The sequence below is a fragment of the Mauremys mutica genome, chromosome 1, assembly GCF_020497125.1.
Source record: "Mauremys mutica isolate MM-2020 ecotype Southern chromosome 1, ASM2049712v1, whole genome shotgun sequence".
NCBI classification, from domain to species: Eukaryota; Metazoa; Chordata; order Testudines; family Geoemydidae; genus Mauremys; species Mauremys mutica.
The window spans coordinates 366,323,219-366,345,897 of NC_059072.1; the positions used below are offsets into that span (position 1 = coordinate 366,323,219).

A 22,679-nucleotide genomic window follows, 5' to 3' on the forward strand; every position below is an offset into this window, starting at 1 on the left:
TTAGGCCCCTTTATGAATAAAGAGCCGGAGCAGCCTGCCCCGGATCTGTTTGGTCCTCACCCCGTAGATGACGGGGTTTAGCAGGGGGGGTATCAAGTGGTACATGTTGGCAATGAGAATGTGGATATGCCCAGGTACATTCCGGCCAAACCGGTACATGAGGGAGATGAAGAGCCCTGGGATGTAAAAGGCTAAAATGACAAAAAGGTGGGAGATGCAGGTCCCAAAAGTCTTGAGCCGGGCGTTCTTTGTGGGGAGGCTGAAGATGGCCCTGAGGATCTGGGTATAGGACACGGCGATAAAAAACACATCCAGACCCTTCACACAGAATAGCACAAAGAGGCCGTAGTAACTACTGATGCGGGTGTCAGCACAGGCCAGATTCACCACGGCCATATGCATGCAGGATAGCTGGGGGATGACATTGGTTCTGCAATATGGCCATTGACTCGCCAGGAAGGGATAGGGCAGTACAACCAGGCTGCCACGCAGCAGCACAGCCAGGCCTAGCTTGGCCACAAAGGAGTTTGTCAGGATGGTGGAATATCTCAGGGGATGGCAGATGGCCACGTAGCGATCCAAAGCCATGGCCATGAGGATCCCAGACTCCATCTCTAAGAAGCAGTGAATGAAGTACATCTGGGTGAAGCAGGCTCTGAAATCGATCTCCCTGGAATTGAACCAGAAGATGCTCAGCATTTTGGGCAGGATGGAGGTATACAGGAGCAGGTCGGTGATGGCCAGCATGCAGAGGAAATAGTACATGGGCCCATGGAGGCTCGGTTCCGTCTTCACGATGAACAGGATGGTGAAGTTCCCCAAGATGGCTATGATGTACATGGTGCAGAAGGGGATGGAGATCCAGACATAGGCCGCCTCCAGGCCAGGAATACCCAACAGGTTGAAGGTGGAGGGGTTGGTGAAGTCGGTTGTGTTGGAACCTGACATGGAGTAGGGGAGAAGGTGTCCAACTCTGAGGTAGAACGGTGTCTCCTGCATGTACCATACGTTCCTCTGACTTCCTGTATGTGCCCAGGCTCTAGGGTGATGGTCGCAGTACAAATACCTGAATGGAGAGACAATGTTAATTTGAGACACTAAATGCACTACTGGAGGCTTTTCTAATGGGTGAAGCAGATTGGTTGCTCTTCACACACAGAAAAATGACATTTTCATTATTCAAGTAAATGAATTGTGAACACATGATCCTACTAATCTCAAATCCATATTTTATGGTGATCCCTGCCTCAATAATTCCTATACATCGTCATGTGGGAAACCTTAATAGGCAGCAGCAGGAAACACAAGTGTGGATACTGGTTTTCCAGAATTGTTCCTTAATGCAATGAAACCCAGGCTAGAGAGTCCAGGCTGTAGGGAGTTCCCCATTCATTTGGTTGCTCAAAATCTAAGACTGGAAATAAAAAACAACAACAAAAAACAAAGCGTGGCCCAACATGTACCAGAGGGAAACATCCCAGCTAGAACACACCTCAGGGGAAATACCTTGGTGTCATTGATAGCAGCTCCACGGAAACACCTGCTCATTTGCAGTAGTGGCCAAAACAAAAAACAATGATCAGATGCCTAAGGAATGGGATGGAGAATACCCTGCTCTGGACATGTGCTCACCTTTGGTCACCCAGTCTCTATAAAGGATATAGCCAATAGAAAGGGGATTTCTGAGACAGGCTATGAGAATTGGGGAGGCTGCCATCTGCGGACTGAAAAGTCTGGGACTGTTTAGTTTAGGAAGAAACAAAGAAGGAGTCTTATGACAGATGAGAGGAAAATAAAGAATGGGACTGATTACATTCAAATGGTCAAATAGAGAACAGTTCCCAACCAGTAATATTGATGGACAATTTGTTTTTCAAAAGGGCTAATTCTCCTAAGATGAAGCAAATTATCAGCAAAACTGATTAGGAGGAGAAATGTTGAGAGAACAATGTGAATGAGAATTGGGTGTTCTTTACGAAGAGTTTATTAGATACCTCAGAAGCCACAATTCAAGAATGTAGACAACTTTGGCTAAAAACTCTGTCCAGTGGCAAAGTGAAGGCAGCATTTAGGGGAAAAAAAGCAAGACATATAGATAGATAGATAGATAAATTGGCTCTGTAATCTAGTAGAGAAACCATACCAAGGTCCCATAGCTGGAAGATGAAGCCAAATACCAGCTAGAAGTAAGGGCCAAATTTTTAGCACTGACAGTTATTAACATTTGGAATAAACTGCAAAGGGAAGTGATGGATTCTCCAGCTCCGCATGTCTGTAGATCCAGACTGGATGTTTTTTCTGGAAGATCTGCTTGAGGACTTGTCTACACTTAAAATGCTACAGTGGCGTTGCCTTAGCACTTCGGTGTAGACACTACTTACACCCACGGCAGGGGTTCTCGCATTGGCATAGGTAATTGCCTCCCCAAGAAGTGATAGCTAGGTGGATAGAAAAATTCTTCCGTTGACCGCCATGCAACTATATAGGGGTTAGGTTGATATAGCTACATCTCTCAAAGGTGTGAATTTTTTTGCTGTTGCAAAAAAAAAGCAAATGTAATTTTTGGATGTATTGGCAGAGGCATAGCATGCAAGTCAAAGGAGGTGATAGTGCCGCTGCACTGGGTGCTGGTTCGGCCTCAGCTGGAGAACTGTGTCTAATTTGGTCACCAATGTATACGAAGGATGTAGAGAAACTAGAAATGACCAGAGACAATTGACAAAAATGATGAAAGGGAGAGAATTCAAGCCATATGAGCAAAGGCTGAAGGAACTGGGCATGTTTCGTTTGGAAAAGAGGAGACTGAGGAGGACATGGCAGCCATATTCGGATACTTGAATGGCTTCCATAAAAAAAAATCAAGAAAAGTTGTTCACTCTTGCCACTGAGGGCAGGACAAGAGGCAGTGTGTTTAAACTACAGCATAGCAGATTTTTCAGGATAAAATGCCTAAATGAAGGAACAGGAGGACAAAGGAACAGATGCCTCGGGAAATCATGGAGGATCCTTTACTGCAGGTTTTCTAAAGGAGACTGGACAGTCATCTGTCCTGGACGGTTTAGACACAACAATTCCTGCATCTTGGCAGATGACCCTTGTGGTTCCTTCTCACCCTGTGGCTCTATGATTGTATGATATTAAACCCCAGTTTAGACCAGGCCTTAGTCAAACACAAGTCATTGGGCTCAATAGAGCGATAACTGGGTAAAATTTAGTGGCTTTTGTTATACAGGAATTCAGACTGGATGATCTAAATGTCCCTGTTAACCTTATACACTATGAACCTATCCACAAAGAAAGTAGATCAGGCATTTATATTTATTCTGTCTTACAAAGCACGTACAAGCAGACATTGAATTCCATTGAAAGTCTGAACATATAACACTGAAAAAAGAAAATTGTTTATATAATTCATATTTGGCCTGTGGAACTTCTTACCACAGACGTTACTGGAGCAAAGCGTTTAGCTGAATGGGATTCACTAATGGATTGGCCATTGTAGATGGTGCTGGTGGCACCACCATTGGTTAAGGCTATCTGACACTTTTCTCTTAGGAGATCTCATTTTCAGTTGCTTATAAATTGGCAGACCTATTCTCTGTCTCATCATGCCAATGCTGTATTTGTTTTTTCGAGTAGGTGAGCTCCTCAGCAAAAGTGGGTACCTGTGAATCCTTAAAAGGAAGTGTCTTCCCTGGGAATCTCCCTCATGTAGCCGTGTCCCAAACCTCTCTCAGCCCTGAATCTGCAGCAACATCCCACACCGATAGCCAACACAGGGGTGTGCACCATTTCTAATATAGCTCCGTGCAATCCCACGGGGGTTCACTCAGCCTCTAGCAGATAAGCGAGCATCTGAATGTAAACAGGCTGGAGACAAGCCTGTCTGTGCTTCTGTGCTCTTTATCCAGCTTGAGCAGTAAACAGTAATTAAGGGACCTTCCCAAGGGAAATGAGAACTCTGGGGCTCTGTGCTGAGTCAGAGAAGAATTGGCTGCTCTGTGCATTTGTGTATATTTAAAAAATATAGTTTATTAGTATGGAAACTAGGGATAATGCTTAAAACTCCATAGGGTCTGATACACTGTAAGTCCCAGGCGGGATGGGTAGATAATAGAGAGACAGATCTGGAGACAGATTCCCGAGGGGAGACACAGGCACATTCTGCAGTCACACGGTGCTGTTACTAAGAGATCAGAGATCAGTAATTCTCACCAGTAACTATGATAATAATGTGCAGCACTGTTCACTGAACAATGTTCAAAACACCTATCAAAGGAGAGTCACTATGACTATATCCCCATTAAACAGATAGGTAAACTGAGGCACGGGGAGACATTATTTGGCCAAGGTGTTACAGAGATTAAGTGGCAGGATGACAGACAGAGCCGGGGTGTCCTCACTTCCCTGCTGTAACAACAGTTTCTCTGTCACGCCAAGAGGGAAATGGACTCCAGCTCTGTGAGGGACTGTTCATTGAGTGGGATGCAGAGGAAAGGCTGGAAGAGGGAGCCTGAGTCTTCACCATACTGAGGTTCTCAGAACTATCTGGAGTTCGTGAGCTCCCTCTCCTGGGACTCCACTACTGGTTCCACTCAGAAACCTGCCAATGGATCACAGTCACTGAGATCACTTTGGGGGAAGAGACACAGTAACAGCAACACTAACAGGATGTGCCTGTGGATAGACGGCAGCCAGAGGCCTTACCTGAGGACAGAGGTCTCCGCCTCTCAGGTAGCTCCAGCAGACTCCAGGAAGAGATTTAAGCAAAGTTTTGAGGACTTGGGATGGTGGAAGTCTTTACTAGCCTGCAACTCAGGCTTTCTCTACACTAGCACTTTTGTTGGTCAGGGGTGTAGAAAACACCCCCATGACCGACAAAGGCACCAGTTTGGATAGCACAGCAGGAGACAGTCATTGGGTGGGTTTAATTATGCCGTCAGGAGAACTCTCTCCCATCGGCATAGAGCGGCTACATGGGAGACCTTGCAGCAGCACAGCTGGTAGTGCAGACATAGCCTCAGGCAGGCAGACAGTTTATTACACTTTATTACACGGTTTTGCAGAAAAGTGAAGAGCCTTGTGTACCGCAAAATAGCAAAACATTTGAAGGGTAAAAGTTTCACCTTAGAAGAGAAAAGTAAAGCGAGTCCTTTCAAGAATCCTTAACAGATGTAAACAGGGGAACGGTCCTGCTCCTGTGGGGAATTTTTCTGGCTTATACATTACCCTGGTGGAAAGAGCTAGTGAAAGGATCTGAGTCCTCACTCCCACTCCCATTTCCCAGAGGCTGCCTGCCCTCAAGGACTCCCCTTCCACTCTCCAGTGTGGCAGAGTCCTCGTAACCCCAACACGGCTGGGCGCAGGATTCCTGGGGGGCTCAACCCCCAATCTTGTCGTGGTCACCTTGGAGAGGGGCTAGGATGTCCCCACTCTGGGTGCTCTCTACATTCTGGACACTTCTCTGATCCACTGATCATTGCAAAGATTTCAAGCAAATAGAGTTCATTAAACAGCAATCAATTTAAAAAAATAAGGAAAAAATGGGAAAAGGTAAATGAAAACATGTTGCCCCGCTCTGCGGCGTGGGGAACACCAAACTCCCATCTCTGGAATGTCAGGGCAATTCAGAGACCATCCTAGGCCTCCTGTCGAGGCCCGGCTGTGCTGCAGGGATGTCACAGGTCAGACATGGTCTGGCAGTGGCCACACGCCGTCAGGCTCTAGGTGGTAGGACCTTTTTCCCAGCACCGGTCCTCCGATCATGGTTATGATCCACCTCCAAGTCTGCCCTGCAAGGCCTCTGGCTGGGGGCGTCTCCCTGTGCTGGGTCCTCTGACCTGAGCAGGGACGGCTCCAGGCACCAGTGCACCATTTGGCGGCATGCCTGCAGGAGGTCCGCCAGTCCCGCGGTTTCTGCGGCAATTTGGCGGCGGGTACGCCAAAGGCGCAGGACTGGGTGGACCTCCCGCAGGGACGCCACTGAATCTGTGTTACCAGCGGACCTCCTGCAGGCATGCCACCGAAAGCCGCCGGACTGCCGTGCTTGGGGCGGCAAAATACATAGAGCCGCCCCTGGCCCTGAGTTTCCTCTCGTTCTACCCAGCTGCCCACTGCACCCAGCTCTGGACTGCTCCAACTTCAGCTCCACTCTGCCTCAGCACCGCTGCTCCTGCTTTGCCTCCAGGGTAGCTCCCTGGGCTGCTTCTCTGGCCTCTCTGGTTCTGGTTGCTGCAGCTCCGCTCCCAGCACCGCTCTGGCTCAGGCAGCCCCAGCTCACCCTGTGGATGGGACCCCTGGCCTCTTGATTCCCTCATTAGCTTGCCTGCCCTGTCAGTCCGGCTGACCTGGAGGATTGGCCTCTCCTGATTACCCCTGGGGACTGTCAGTCTTTGGGTCCTAATTTTCCATCGGCCCTGTCTTTTAGTACTGGGAAATGGCCAACCAAACCCCACTAAGGTTTAGTAAGGAACAACAGTCCCCTTACACATGGCAACAGTCCATATGGGAAGTGATGGACACCTATAGAACAGAGGCCAGGTCATCATCCACCAGGATGGGATGGAGCCTCCTCGTAAACCAGAGATAGGAGAAAGCACAATGCACAGAGACTTCAATGAGAGAGCTCAGCGTCAGCAAGGAATCCAAGAGCCCTCCTAGACAACGGACTGAATTGCCCAGGTGTGGGTGTGAACCTTCAGCCAAAGGAGGCTTCAGCGTGGCTGTGAACCCTTCAAAATGCTTTACTCTTCCCACCACATCACCTCTGCCTTCCTTGGCTTCAGCTTCAGCCGGCTGTTCTGTCCAAGAACTGGGCCATCCTGGTGAAACTGGTTTGGTTGTATGGGAAGGACAGGAGGAGATCAGTGTCACCTGCATACTGCTGGCATTTGAGTCCATGTTGTGTGACCAGTTCCCACAGAGGCTACATGGAGATGCTGAAAAGCCCCAGAGAGAGAACTGATCCTTGTGGGATTCCGCATGGGAGGGGTCTAGTCCTGGAGGTGCAGTTTCCCATCACCGCTAATTGGGTGAATCCCTCTAAGAAGGATTCAGACCATTTTAGTGCATGCCTCTGGACTGCTGCTGTCTCTGAGGTTAGAGAGCAGTATTTCATTTTCAATAGTGTCAAATAATACACAGAGGTCAAAGAGGATGAGCATGGATGTCTGCCCCCTGTCATTGATAGGAGAATACCGTCCATCAGTGCCTCTAAAGCACGAGAAGTGAATAGCAATGGATAGAAATGAGAAGTTATAAAATATAGAAAATGGATAAGGGAAGCAAAAGATACTAGAGACAAATCCATGACTAGAAGGGCTGAGGAAAATAATAAGATTTTGTTAGTATATTAGAAACAAAGGAAATCCTAATAGAACAGGCCTTTACTAGATGGAAATGGTAACACTGTTAATAGTGACACACACAGGGCAAAAATCAATCTTTCTGTGTTCTATTTGGAAAGAGCCATATGATGGACTCAGATCACATGAATTTCTTTCCAGTCCAGTGGTAACTATAGGGAATGGTGAAGAGCACAACTAAGGGTCAATATTTCTTAAATCAGCAGCCCCAGACATCTCGCACCCAAAGAGTCCGAAAACTAGAAAACAGCGATATCCTGTATTATGCCAGTATTCAAAAAATGTGACATGGGTATTAAATGCCAGTTAGCTTGTTATCAGTTCTGGATATAATTATGAAAATGTGGATAGGGGATTTAGTCAATAAAGAATTCCAGGGTAGAAACACAATTCATGCATTTTTTTAGGTGACAACAAATTTTGGTGACAAAGGCAACTGGGGAGATGTGATAGATTTAGACCATTGCAAGTTGATTGACCTAGTACCACATAACATTAAGATTAACTAACTAGCGCTAGACAGTATCACCAGGGCCTTTTCTACACTACAGGAAAAGTCGATCTTACTTACTTTTCTTAAGAACTTTTTGTGAGAGACCTTGTCAAAGGCTTTCTGAAAACCTAAGGACACTGTATCCAGGGAGAACCCTTCTCCATTTTGTTAGGAGAATGTGAAGTAAATCGGGTAAAGATTAACAATAATACACTTGTTTCTGGCTTTACTTTTAGTTTAAACAGGCTGAATAGGCAATCTAGAGAATGTAAATGAAAGCACAAGGTCACACTCCTCTTCTCTCCCAGCCCAGCTGGTAGCCTTGCCTTTAGTAACAAGAGAAGATAAGGGGCTAATCGAGTAGCTGGAAGGTCTGCGGAGAAGATACAAAGTCTCCAAGAAAGCGATCCTGGCCAAAAGTATCCCCGCTCCTTATCTCTCCCATCAGGTACAAAAGAGGTGGCCTCATCGCCCTTAGACTCAAGACCCCGCCCGAATGGCACACGGCCATATATTGGAAGGGGTGGTACCAAGTGAAGGGCAGTAAAAGTATAATTCTATTTGCCGAGAAGAGGGGGGGCAGAAGAGGACGCTCCAGCCACATGTGGAAATAGGGGTCAGGAGAAGAGGGTTCTATCGGCATATGGAATAGTAGAAAGGGGAGGGGAAGAGGACAATTCTATCGGCGTATAGAGATGAGCCCGACTGCTGTGAAGCACTGCAGAATACGCTTGCTTGTTTAGCCCCAATAAACCCATCGAATTGCCTGCAGATTGGACCCCGGACTGTTATTTTTCCAGCAGACTGTGTCTGGGAACTGAGAAGGAGGAGGGCGCTGGACCCTTTCCAACACCTATGCTTGTTGACCCCCTCAGAGATTTATAGTAGATCGATGAGGCATGATTTCCCTTTGCAAAGACCATATTAACTCTTCCCCAACAGTTAATCTATCTCTGACAATGTTGTTCTTTACTATGGTTTAAACCAGTTTGCCCTCTACTGAAGTCAGGATTTCTGGCTGGTAATTTCCAGGATCACCTCTGGAGCCCTTTTCAAAAATTGGCGTCACATTAGCTATCCTCCAGTCACTTGGTACAAATGATGATTTAAATGATAGGTTACATATCACAGATAATAATTCTGCAATTCCACATTTGAGTTTGTTCAGAATTATTAGGTGAATACCGTCTGGTCCTAGTGAAATACTACTGTTTAATTTATCAATTTGTTCCAATGCTTCCTCTAATGACACCTCAATCTGGGACAGATCCTCAGATTTCTCACCTAAAATGAATGACTCAAGTTTGAGAATCTCCCTCACATCCTCAGCCATGAAGATTTATGCAAAGAATAAATTTAGTTTCTCTGCAATGGCCTTATTGTCCTTGAGTACTCCTTTAGCATCTCAATCATCCAGTGGCCTCAATGGTTGTTTAGCAGGCTTCCTGTTTCTGATGTACTTACTTTTTTTTGCTATTACTTTTGGAATCTTTGGCTAGGTTTTCTTCATATTCTTTCTTGGCTTTCCACATGATATTTTTGCACTTCACTTGCCAGAGTTTATGCTCTTTTCTATTTTCCTCAGTAGGATTTAACTTCCACTGTTTAAAAGATGCCTTTTTGCCTCTCACTGCTTCTTTCACTTGGTAGTTTAGTTACATTGGCACTTTTTTGGTTCTTGTACTATGTTGTTGGTTTTTTTAAATTTGGGGTATACATTTAAGTTGAGCCTCTCATATGATGTCCTTAAGAAGTTTCCATGCAGCTTGCAGGGATTTCACTTTTGACATTGGAACGTTTAAGTTTTGTTTAACTAACTTCCTCATCTTTATGTAATCCCCTTTTGAAGGTAAATGCTATTGTGTTGGGCTGCTGTGGTATTTTCCCTGCCACAGAGATGTTAACTTTAATTATATTATGGGCACTATTACCAAGCGGCCCAGCTCTATTCAGCTCGTGGACCAGGTCCTGTGCTCCACTTGGGACTAAATCAAGAATCGTGTCTCCTCTTGTGGGTTGCAGGACTAGCTGCTCCAAGAAGCAGTTATTGAAGTTGTCAAGAAACTTTCTCTCTGCATCAAGTCCTGAGGTGACATGTACCCAGTCAATATAGGGATTGTTGAAATCCCCCATTATTATTCAGTTTTTTATTTTTATAGCCTCTCTAGCCTCCCTGAACATGTCACAGTCATTATCACGATCCTGGTCGCATGGTCGGTAGTGTATCCCTATTGCTATCTTGTTATTATTTGAGCATGGAGTTTGTGGCAAAGTGGGAGTTTTCCCTTGTTATCTTGCATGTGAACCTATGTGATTCTTATTATGTTGCTTGAATACTGGGTGTACCTCAGTTTCCCTATGTATTTAAGGAATGTTTGTTGGTGAGTGTTAGGGGGCTTATTCCTTCACCCTCTCACTTCCCTGGTCCTTCTCGCATGAACAGAGAGCGACAATACCCGAAGTCCAAAGGCGCAAACAATTCGATGTTTATTGGGGTGAACTTCCAGCAAGCATGATTCCAGTTTCCTTCCTTAGTGTCCCCCTTCCCAGCTCTGACACCACAGAGCCTTGCCTGTGGCCCTGTTACTGTTCCCATCCCCTGTTCCCTTATTTTCCCCTTTAGCAAGACATGATTTTAATTCCCCCCCGCAACTTCCTGATTGACTGCAGACTATATAATAAAGCCTGAGTTTAGCTTAGCTGTTCCTTAACCAATCATTTTACTGAAATGTAACTAACCAATCCTAACACATTGTAACATGGTTATTTAACCAATTATATTTCACCAGCTTCACTGGTTTACACCCAACAAAATTAGTTATATAGCGACAGAAACAATCACAGAACCAGACAGAGACCATGCAAATAAACATACAAAACAATACAGAAGTGAGGATTTCACAACTACATCTGTACAGACAGAAGGGTTCCCCAGCTGTGTCTATTGATCAGTGAGTTCTTGCCAGACAGGCTGCTATCAAACTCAGTTTCCTTTTACATCTTCTAGGCTCTTCCCTTTCTCTGGAGGTGATGGAATATCAGGGCAGGACGGTATTCCTAACAGCCCAATAGCACCTTATTTCAGTGTGACGGGTTTGGGATGTGAGGATGTGACCAGACACTTCCCAGCTTATGGCTGCCTAACTACATCTTAGCTGACGGCCTTAGCCTGTCACAGTCAGAGAAGGCCATTCCACAGACAGTGATTTTGATTCTTTCTTTTATACCTCTATAACTAGCAAAGTGATAAGAATACACCTACATTCTTAAAGTCTAGGCCTTTGCAGACAGGCCTGAATATCTATATCCTAACAGTGAGAATAAGGGTGTGTGACTTTTGCTGAGACCCTCGAGGGCAAGTGAGAAGGCTCCAGCTGCCTGCACATATGTAATGGCCATTGCCATTCATCATCTGAGACCCAGGATGGGGATACGACCAACTAACACTTTGTCTGGAAAGTGAGACAAAGACCAGGTGGAGGGGCAACAGGTGTGTCAGAGGTCTGATCACTGAAAGCTGGGCAGTCTTCTATGGGGGACTCTTCAGAGAGAGTCTAGGACATCTGGCCCGGGGTGCCCCTGGGACGTTCCCCTCTGGTGTTTTCTGGACCAGTGATCTTCTAGGTCACTCCACTCCTCGACTCTGGGAGCCAGCCTGACCCTGCTCTGCTGTGAGACCCCCACTATGGGCTGGTCCTGCACAGCCTCTGCCATGCAAGCTGCTGCTTGGATTGTGCAACCGAATGTCACCAGGCTGGCTTGTTGCCGTTCAGCCAGCCTCTCCCCTTTGATCAGCACTTTATTTTTTATATTGTATTTTGTTTTTATTTTTGTTTCTTTCATAACTAACTCTGATCTTTATGCTGCTGCTTATAATCATTTCAAACTCATCTTCTGTAGTTAACACATTTTATTTATATTTTACCTAAAACATGTGTTTTGGTTCAAGGGCTTGGTAAATCTCAGCTCAGGTTAAAAGGTAGCCATGTGTCCTCTCTACATCAAAGGAGGTGTGGACTGGGTAATTGTGACATTCCCCTGGTGTTATCTGGGACCGGGGGACGGGCCTTGTGGAAAGAGGCAGGGCAGGGGACAGGACCTTGGGGAATGGCGGGGGAGGGCAGGTGGCCCCAGGAGTCCAGTTACCAGCAATTACAAACATTGCAATCCTGTAAGGTAGTGAGTTGTACACAGATATATGCCTCTCTCTCCCTCTGACACAGCACAGTAAGGCCAGGAAAGGATTGAATATAATCAATGTCACTTTGACTTTCCAGTCAGTGATTCAGGGAAGAGGGCTCAGCACCATGTCACCAGCGAACTCTGCATGGAGCTCAGTCTCAGAGTAAGAGCACCTTGAGAAAACTTTAGGCCCCTTTATGTATAAAAAGCCGGAGCAGCCTGTCCTGGATCTGTTTGGTCCTAACTCCGTAGATGATGGGGTTTAGCACAGGGGGAAGCAAGAGATATACATTGCCAATGAGAGCATAGAAATGCCCAGGCACATTCTGGCTAATCCGGTACATGAGGGAGAAGAAGAGACCAGGGATGTAAAAGGCTAAAATAACAAAGAGGTGGGAGATGCAGGTCCCAAAAGTCTTGACTTGGGCATCCTTTGTGGGGAGGCTGAAGATGGCCCTGAGTATCTGGATATAGGACAGGGCGATAAAAAAAATATCCAGACCATTCACACAGAATTGCACAAAGACGCCGTAGTAACTACTGATGCGGGTGTCGGCGCAGGCCAGCTTCACCACGGTCATATGCATGCAGTAAGGCTGGGGGATGATGTTGGTTGTGCAATATGGCCACTGGCTAGCCAGGATGGGAAAGGGCAGTACAACCGTGCCGCCACGCAGCACCACGGCCAGGCCAATCTTGGCCACAACGGGGTTTGTCAGGATGGTGGAATATCTCAGGGGATGGCAGATGGCCACATAGCGATCCAAAGCCATGGCTACGAGGATCCCAGACTCCATCGCTAAGATGCAGTGAATGAAGTACATCTGGGTGAGGCAGGCACTAAAATCAATCTCCCTGGAATTGAACCAGAAGATGCTCAGCATTTTGGGCAGGATGGACGTGGACAGGACCAGGTCGGTGATGGCCAGCTTGCAGAGGAAATAGTACATGGGCCCATGGAGGCACGGCTCTGTCTTCACAATGAACAGGATGATGCAGTTCCCCAAGATGGCTATGGCGTACATGGTGCAGAAGGGGATGGAGATCCAGACATGTGCCACCTCCAGGCCAGGAATGCCCAGCAGGATGAAGATGGAGGGGTTGGTGAAGTCGGTTGTGTTGGAATCTGACATGGAGAGGGAGAAGGTGTCCAACTCTGAGGCAGAACAGTGTCTCCTGCTCGTACCGTATGTTCTCGTGACTTCCTGTATGTACCCAGGGTCTAGGGTGATGGTTGCAGTACAAGTGGCTGTATGGAGAGACAATGTTAAAATATGAGACACTACATGCACTCCTGGAGGCTGTTCTCATGGGTGAAGCAGATTGGTCGCATTTCACACACTGAAAAATGATATTTTAATTATTCAGATTAATGAATTATGAACACATGACCTTAGTAATACCAATTCCATATATTATGGCCATCCCTGCCTCAATAATTCCAACACATCATCGTGGGGGAACCTTTTATAGGCTCCAGCAGTAAATGCAAGTGTGGTTACTCATTATTCATCATTGTTCCTTAGGCCTTGTCTACACTGCCAAGGTTTCTGCCAAAAAGGAGCTTTTGGCAAAGAAACAGAGGACGTGTATACACTACAGAGCCACTTTTGATGACGGAAGTCCACAGTTTCAGTGAAATTATAAAATAATAAAATACCGATAGATCTAGAGTGTTTGATGATCTGGGCCGTAACAAACAAAAAATATTTTAATACAGTCAAATGCAAAATAATCAAATAATTGGCCTCTGGAAGGTGTCCCACATTACCTAACCTGACCGCTCTGGTCAAAAATTTCATCTCCTCTGCTCTGCATTGAGGTAAACACTTTAGTCCCTCCCCCTTCAAAGGACTGGGAATTTTGAAACTCCCCTTCCTGCTTGCTCAGTGTGCAGAGCTCACATCACATCTTCCCAGGTGGCCATAGCAGCTCCACACAGCAAATGCTCTCCTGCTTCAGCCACTGCGGAGCTGCTGAATCTGCTCAGTATTTGAGGAGAGGAGGCCGTGCAGTCCCAGCCGTGCTTCAGCCATAGGAATGTCAATACGTATGGGCAGATTTAATGTAGCTTGTGGGAAAAGAGCTGTGATCAGGACACACTGCAGTGCACAGAAAATGTAAAGGAGCTGAGGCATGCGCACCAGGAGGATCACAAAAGGGAGGTTGTTAAGTATATTAAGAAAATAGAAATATTAGAAAAGGTATAGGCCTAGAAATAGAAATAGAAAGAAATAGAAAGCAATGCTAGAAACGATTTAGGCTAATTCCTAGAGGTAGAAAGGAAACTTTTTAATATTCATAGAAGGTAGATGTGTTCAAGAAATCTTTTTGTTCTGCATTTGATAGAATCACCACAACAGATGATTAAATACATTCCAGTCCATTAGCCGTCAAGGAGGATATTAAACAGCATCTACAGTAGAACCTTAGAGTTACAAACACCAGAGTTACCAACTGACCGATCAACCATCCACCTAAATCAAAACAAGAAGTACACAATCAGGCAGCAGAAAGCCCCCTCCCTACCCAAAAGAAGAAGAAGAAGAAGAAGAGGCAAATACAGGAGAGTTCTGTGTTAAATATAACCTATTTTTAAAAAGGAAAGTTTTAAAAAAAGATTTGATGAAGTTAGGAAAGAATAGAAAAGCTGCTATGGGATTAGTTAAAAAAAATGCCAGGAATAATAAATGCCATGCAACAACAGGGTGTATGGAAAACAAGTCTTGTCGAATAAGCCCAATTTCATCCTTTAATGAGAGGACATGTTTGCTTGATCAAGGAAACTGCGCAGATGAAATAGACTTTGATTTCTCTGAGGCATTTGCATCAGTAGGGGAAAAAATTCAGATAAAAATATGAAGAATCTACAATATCACTAGAGCACATGTCAAATGCACAAAAATATGTCTAACTGATAGATCTCAGAAAGCCATTGTCAATGAGTCATTGCCAGTGAATAGGGCTGTTTCTAGTGGGGTTGTGCAGGGATCAGTTCTAGGTCGGATGCTATTCAATATTTTCATGAAGGATGTGGAAGCAAATAGAAAATCGCTGCCCATAAAATTTGCAGACCACACAAGATTGTCAGAGTGGTTACAGTGAGGAGGCCAGGGCAGGCATACCGATAGATCTAGAGTGTTTGATGATCTGGGACGTAACAAACAAAAAATATTTTAATACAGTCAAATGAAAAATTTTTCTTTCAGAACAGGGAATTCAGGCCAGACCCACAGACTAGGGCTTGGATACATAAACAGGGGAGTGGTGAGTTGGAGCAGGGGAAGGATTTTACCTTTGCACATGGCATCCAGTTCTGAGGTCCACATTATAAAAAGGATGTTGAAAAATTCGAGAGGGTCCAAAAAAGAGCCACTAAAATGATTTGAGGCTGAAGAAAATGCCAGATAGGGAGAGAGACCTAAGAAGCTTCATCTATTTATCTTATGCAAAAGACGATCAAGCAGAGACTTACATGGGGAGAAAACCTTGAGCAGTAAAGGGCTCTGTAATCTAGTGGAGAAAGGCAGAGCAAGGCCCAATGGCTGGAGGCTGAAGCCAGACAAATTCCAGTTGGAAATAAGGGCTCAATGTTTAGCTCTGAGGGTAAATAAACTTTGGAATAAATTGCGAAGGGAAGTGGTGGATTCTCCAACTCCCGATTGCTGGAGATCCAGACTGGATGTGTTTCTGGAAAATCTGCTTGTGGGCTTGTCTACACTTAAAACACTACAGTGGTACTGCCGTAGCGCTTCACTGTAGACACTACTTACCGCGATCGCAGGGGTTCCCCGTCAGTGTAGGTAACCCACCCCCCTGACAGGTGGTAGCTAGGTTGATAAAGTATTCTTTGGTAGACCTCATGCTGTCGACACCACTGTTAGGTTGATATAGCTGCATCTCTCAAGGATGTCAATTTTTTTGCTCTTGAAATAAAAGCAAATGCAATTTTCCATTGCATTACCAGATGCACAGCATGCAAGTCATGGGAGGTGATAGGACCACTCTACTCAGTGCTGTTTAGGCCTCAGTTGGAGTACTGTGTGCAGTTTGGGTCTCCAATGTATAAGAAGGATTTAGGGAAATTGGAAAGGATTCAGAGGTGAGAGACAAGGATGATTGAAAGGATGGAATACGAGCCATATGAGCAAAGGCTGAAGGAACTGGGTATGCTTAGTTTGGAAAAGAGGCGATTAAGGGGCCACATGACAGTGGTTTTCAGATATTGAAAGGCTGCCATAAAAAAGATGGAGAAAAGTTGTTCTCTCTTGCCACTGAGGGCAGGACAAGAGGCGATGGGTTGAAACTTCAGCATAGCAGATTTAGATGAAATCTCAGGAAAAAAACTTCCTAACTGTAAGAACAGGAGGACAATGGAACAGACGCCTCGGGATCTTGTGGAAACTCCTTCACAGGAGGTTTTCCAAAGGAGGCTGGATAGCCATCTCTCTGCGATGATTTAGACAGAACAAATCTGGCATCTTGGCAGCAGGTTAGAGTAGATGACCCTTGCGGTCCCTTCGCACCCTGTGGCTCTCTGATTTCATGATGCAAAATCCGAGTGTAGACCAGGTTTAGTCAAACACAAGTTATTGAGCTCAATACAGGGGTAAACAGTGAAATTTAGTGGCCTGTGTCATACAGGAATTCAGATTGGATGATCAGATGGTCCCTTCTGGCCTTAAATCCTATGAATCTATAGATAAAGAAAGTAGATCAGGCATTTCTATGTACTGTCCCTCACAACACTTGAACAAGGGAACATTCAATTCCATTGATACATAATACACGTTTGGCCTGTGGATCTCCTTGCCACAGACATTGTTGGAGCAAAGAGCTTATCTGAATGGGATGCAGAAATGGATTGAGCATTACAGGTATTGCTGGCACCACCGTTAGTTAAGACTATCGGACACCTTCAATTTGGAGAGCACATTTTCAGTTGCTTATAGGTTTGCCAAACATTTACCATTTGGACTGAAATTTCTCACGCTGGGTGTCTACATCCGGATTAATTGTGTTTTGAAAGTTTCAGGCAGAATGGTTGGGCCGATTTATCAAATGAAGCTAGGAGAAGATATGTCTTGTCCAGGTTGAAAAATTCATATAACTGTTCCAGGGAGGAGTCCGTGCTTTACAGCAGATAAACACCAGAAAACAGCTCCTCCTCCTCCCCGTCCCACCCCCCATTAGCAGCCAGAAACCTACATTGCAAGAGGAGGAGGTGAAGAGTCGGAAGATTAATTTTTACTCATTTCTCACTCCAAGGGGATTTTTCCCCCAGTGGGGCCTGAGCAATCTACTGGTCAAGGCCTCTGAATTTGGCCTTGACTTGAACATCTACGAACACCTTTCACCATGACGTATGCACTGTGCCAATGAAACACAGCCACGCTGGGGCTAGAGGCCATCAGCCAGGGAGGTGAGGCACAGCAAAGAGGCACATTTTGGCCCATGATACTGGAGCAAACTCATCTCCTCTGGCAAGGGCCCTGGGATGTTTAATGTCTTAGCAGAGTGGAAAGGACCCCAGACCTGTTCTCTATCCCATCACGCCCATATTGCACTGGGTTTGTCGAACAGCAAGACATGGATACCTGTGGATTCTGAGATGGACGTGTCTTCCCTGGGAAACCCCCTCAGGTAGCCGTGTCCCACACCTCTCTCACTCCAGCATCTGCAGCAACATCCCACACTGAGAGCTGACAGGGGTGTGCACTGTTTATAATGTAGCTCTGTGCAATCCCAGTGGGGTTCGCTCAGCCTCTAGGGGAGATGTGGCATCTGGATGTAAACAGGCTGGACAACGGAGACACTCTAGCAAGTGTCTTTCTTTCCCTGTCTGCACTTCTGTGCTATTGGTCCAGATTTAGGAGTAAAAAGTAATTAGGACCTTCCCAAAGGGAGATGAGTCAAACAGACTTTAATTGCTCTGTGTATTTGTGTATATTTGAAAATTACAGTTGATTAATAAGACAACTAGGGATAATGCCTAGATCGGCATAGGGTCTGATACCCTGTAAATGCGCAGGAGGCACAAATAATGTCTATAGGCACACGCGGTTGTCGCTAAGGATCAGAGATCAGTAATTCTCACCAGTAACTATGATCATAGAGTGTAGCAATTTTCATTAAAGGGTCTTCAACACACCTAGCAAAGGAAAGTCACCACGAACATAGCCCCATAATACAGATAGGTAAACTGAGGCACAGGGAGAGGTGACTTGAGCAAAGTCACACAGAGAATGACCGAAAGAACCCAGAAGACTGGACTTCCTTGGCATAACCACCATAAGCACTCTCTCTATGTCAGTAACTGAGTGTGGGAGGGAGCATACCGCAACCCCCATATTCCTCATTTTCATATAATAGTGATCTTATGTATAAAGCACGTCTTGTAACGTATCAGGGGAAAGGTTATGATCTGATGAAAGTCATTTCTCTATCCATATATGTGTATCATTAATGCATATGAAGTTATGAGAATTGTGTTGTGCGATGGTCACTAGAACATGCTGTAAGTTCGGGATTCAGCCAGATATTAGCTCCCCAGCAGCAACAGCAAACAAATTAACCAATGCCTGGACAGGGTGTCAACCAACCCATCACCAGCCATTCTCCAGCAAGGAATCTTGCCTGGAGACTCAGCAGTGCCTCCAGACATGCCTGGACTTGTGTTCTCCCAGCACATGGACTGAGGGTATAAAACAGGCAGAGTGGACACATACAGGCCCCTTCTCCAGTCCCACCTATGCTGCAAGCAACCAAGACACTGAGAAGACAAGACTCCAACAGGGGAGATTGGCCCAGGTTTAAGGAACAAACCTGTATATTAAGGCCTGCAATATCCAGTAGGGTGAGAAAAACTGCTTCATCTCGATGTTGCCCAGTCTAATAGGGTTGAGAGCTTAGACTGCGCGCTTATCTTTTATTTTAATTTCACTAAATCCGACTTGTTATGCTTTGACGTATAATCACTTAAAATCTATCTTTCATAGTTTAAAATATGGTTTGTTTATTCTACCTGAAGCAGCGTGTTTGGTTTGAAATGTGGGAGAGACGCCCCTTGGGATAACAAAGCTGGTACATATACATTTCATTGTTAAATTGACAAACTCATAGAAACTTGCAGTATCCAGCGGGCATAACTGGACACTGCAAGAAGGGCTATGTCTCGGACCGGAGATATTGGCTAGTGTCATTCGGTCGCACAATCCAAGCAGCAGCTTACATGGCAGAGGCTGTGTGTGAACAGCCCGGGAGTGGGGGTTCTCACAGCACAGCAGGGTAAGGCTGGGTTCCAGAACCAAGGATTGGAGTGACCTAGCAGATCAGTGGTCTGGATAACACCGGAGGGGAATGTCACACTGAGTGCATTACAAGAGGGAAATGGACTCTTGCTTTATCAGGGCCTGTTTGTTGGGTGGGTGTGAAAGACTCCTCAGGATGCAAACTGGAACTGAAGTACTGCCAAGCCTTTTGGCATAACAATCTGGGCCCCTCTCACACTATAAGGCTGTGCCAAGCTGCAATCCTCTCCAGGTCTTGCACTTACACAGCCATACACAGACAGGGACACACCCAGCTGCAGTTACATGAATGCTTTCACTAGCCACTCATGAACCAACAATAGAGAGGCTCCTGCCAGTTCCCCCTAGCTCCCCAGGCTATGACCCCAGAGTTGTATCGTCTTGCCCTTGTCAGAACCCTGGCCAGTGTAAGTTTATTACTCAGTCCAGCCCTCCCTCAATGTGGAGAGGACAATGCACCAGCCGCTGTTCCTGAGCAGATTTCACTTTTGCATTTCAAACAACACACTGTTTTAGGTAACAAAAAATCTATAAAACAAATGTACTAAGTACAGAAAGATAGATTTTAAGTCATTTTATGTTATAGCGAACAGATTAAAATTGGTTACTAAGAAAAAATATCACAATCTAATTTCTGTACACTAGACAGGCTTTGAATCAAGAAGTGTCCCTCCCGGATGATACAAAGAGTCCAGAAATCTTCCATAAACAGACTAGAAATCCCTTCAGCTTGGGACAACATCCCCAGTTCAGTGCTTGTTCCTAAGGTGTTTCCAGGTGTGGAGTTGTGCGGGGAGTGAGGCCAAGTGATGACGACGCTTCCCACAAACTGGAGTTCAGTGTCACATGAGCTGGTCACATGCCCTTGCATGTATCGATGAGTCATAGCAGGGGCTATGACCCATATCCTGGATACGACGTTCAGAGAAAAGTCGATCAGGGGGTGATAAGCTTCTTCTAAAGCCTCCTGTGTTTCTTAATGGGCCAGAACCTTGAAGGCTTCATCCACAATGGGCTGGCTAGACTGGAGGTAAACTACATTGTGGGCATTGCCCAGGAGCAAACACATTTGAAATAATGGTACATAGGCAATATTCATAACTTTAGGTTAAAAAAAAAGATACATACATACAACTAGGGTAATCACATTCAGCACATCATAGCTTACATGACATACTTTATATAAAACACCTCATAATCATATCACTGGTAAGTATGGGGGTTCCAGGACGTTGCTTTGGGGCACAGAGAGTCACACCTTGCCCCTTAGTTTACTGCAGGAGTGGTAGTCACTGACTAATGCGGAGGCAGAGTGCCCAAAGCCCTCTGTAGGTTTGGAACATCCAACTCCAAGTATTGCAAACAGCGTAGTGTTATCCACAGCGTACTTCTAAACTTCTGGTTACCTTTTAATGCTTTGTAGATCAGCCTAGTGATCTCAAAAGCCAGCAAGTGCCTTCTCTGGGTCACTAGAAAACCTCTCTTTGTATCTGTGCAGCATTGTTAACCATTATGTTTTTCCAGCTAGTGATAAGTCAGCACAGGTATTCATCACTGCCATGAGGTGGTGAGCCTCCTCCCATTGGGCTTTCCCTGCGATCCCCACTGCAAGCACTGGGACCTTCTCCCCCCATTTCCTAGAGGGTTGTGAGCTGTGCTGTCTGGGCTCAGGGGTGTGTCTTTTCTCAGCAGCCCTTTCATACCTGCTTTCTGTGTCTTGCCAGTGCAGGGAATTAACTCCTCCCCTCTGTCTGGTGGGCCATTAGCATTCTCACAAACAACTATCTCTTCAGTAGGGTCTACAGAGAGAGAGCGTTGGCTTTCACAAGCACTCCAGGAACAAAGTCCTGCAAAATCAGGACCTGGATTGGGGTCCCCTCCGTCATCCCTCTCTCTATTGCTGAGAGCTCAGTTGTGTGACTGATCCACTCCAGGAGGTCAGTGATACAGTCCCCTCTCAAAGGCTGATGCAGAGATTGGGTGCTTGGGTGCGCAGGTGCTGAACCGGACATTCTGTCCTGGGCACCCTCCCCCATGTGATCAGTGAGGAGACATTCCTGTTCTCCTACTCTTCCTCCCCCACTTTCCTTCTGTGGGCCCCCCTAGATAAAACCCCCTATACTCTCTATTGTGCACCTGTCCACTGCTCAGCCATGAAGGGCTCACAGCTAACAGTCTGGACAGTTGTCTCACTAGGAAGTGCTCAACCTCCCTCTCCCGTCCCCTTCCTTCCTAAGGGGCTGTTGCCTCCTGCTTCAGTGTTAAAGGAACTCTCCCCTCTTCCTTGGTGGTTTATATGATTCCATCACCCTTCTGTGAGCTCCCCTCCGGGACACAATTCCTGTGCTCCCTAGCACTGCGTTACTCCCTTGCTAAGCTGCAATCTGGATGTGTTTATGATACATGACAAGTGCCTGAGGGGCTTCTGTGCTCAGGGTTGCAGCATTCACATGTGCTATCTGCTGCCTGTTTCCCCCCAGCACAGGGCCTTTATTCCTCAGGTGATCAGTGGAATTACAGTGATAGCACCTTCCGTGCTCTTCTGTTTTGAGAGGAGATTTGGGCCAGGGATTAGAGGAATGGGGTAAAGTGGAACTCTGCTGTCCACTGTGACAGATTTTCGTTACCAATCCACCCAGGACCACAGTTGATCAGGCTGTGGTCATAGGATCTTTAGGGGAGGAGATGATGAGGCACATCAAGGGTCTAAATATTAAAGATTTATTGATAAAATAATAAAATAACAGCAGAGAGTGCTGGGAGTGCTCCCGCGTCACGCAGGGGAAGAAAGAAAGCGTTAATGCCCCCAGGCCCTAACCCATTTTCATACTCACATGCACACGACCCAAGCTGGCCAGGTCTGGGTGTAACATCAGAAGAAGAAGGGGTAAGGTGGACGGGAGTGCTGTCCTAGGCCCAGGCTGTCCGAGAATCTGCTGTGCTCTCCAAATTGCTTCAGCTCTCAGGAGGGTTTTTTAAATCCTGGGTTTCTTTGGGGGTGTCGTCATCCAGGGCCCTCTGTGCCTGGTGCTCTTTATACCAGTCCCAATCGGCTTGCTGTGGCCTTCTTGGCTGCCCAAAACACACTGGCCTCAGAGAATTTGTTTTCCCATCTGTTGGCCTTCACCGTCGCTGCCTCATTCGCTTTGTTTTCGCTGCTATCTTTGCAGCTCTGCTCCACTTAGTTCTCCTCTTCTCACGACTGGGCAGCTGTAGATTTCTCATCTGTAGATTTCTCGTTGAGCCCATGACCTTGGTCCTGGGCCAGTGTCTTATCTTCACACGGAGCTAGCTAAAGCACCAAGTTAATCTGTTCTCTGCTTTCCCCCC

At 46.0% G+C, this 22,679-nt stretch overlaps 2 protein-coding genes across 2 annotated transcripts; both read right to left on the reverse strand.

Moving 5' to 3' along the window:
• Positions 1–22,292, reverse strand: LOC123367695 (olfactory receptor 52R1-like). The gene is made up of 2 exons (XM_045012112.1): positions 22,184–22,292; positions 1–1,066 (listed from the first exon to the last, which is right to left on the reverse strand). Coding segments are annotated over exons 1-2 (1,068 nt in total). The 5' UTR covers positions 22,186–22,292.
• On the reverse strand, positions 12,159–13,172 carry LOC123367711 (olfactory receptor 51E2-like). Its single transcript, XM_045012113.1, has one exon. The coding sequence runs from the start codon at positions 13,170–13,172 to the stop codon at positions 12,225–12,227; it is 948 nt and encodes a 315-aa protein (XP_044868048.1). The 3' UTR covers positions 12,159–12,224.
• Positions 22,293–22,679: the final 387 nt, after the last annotated feature.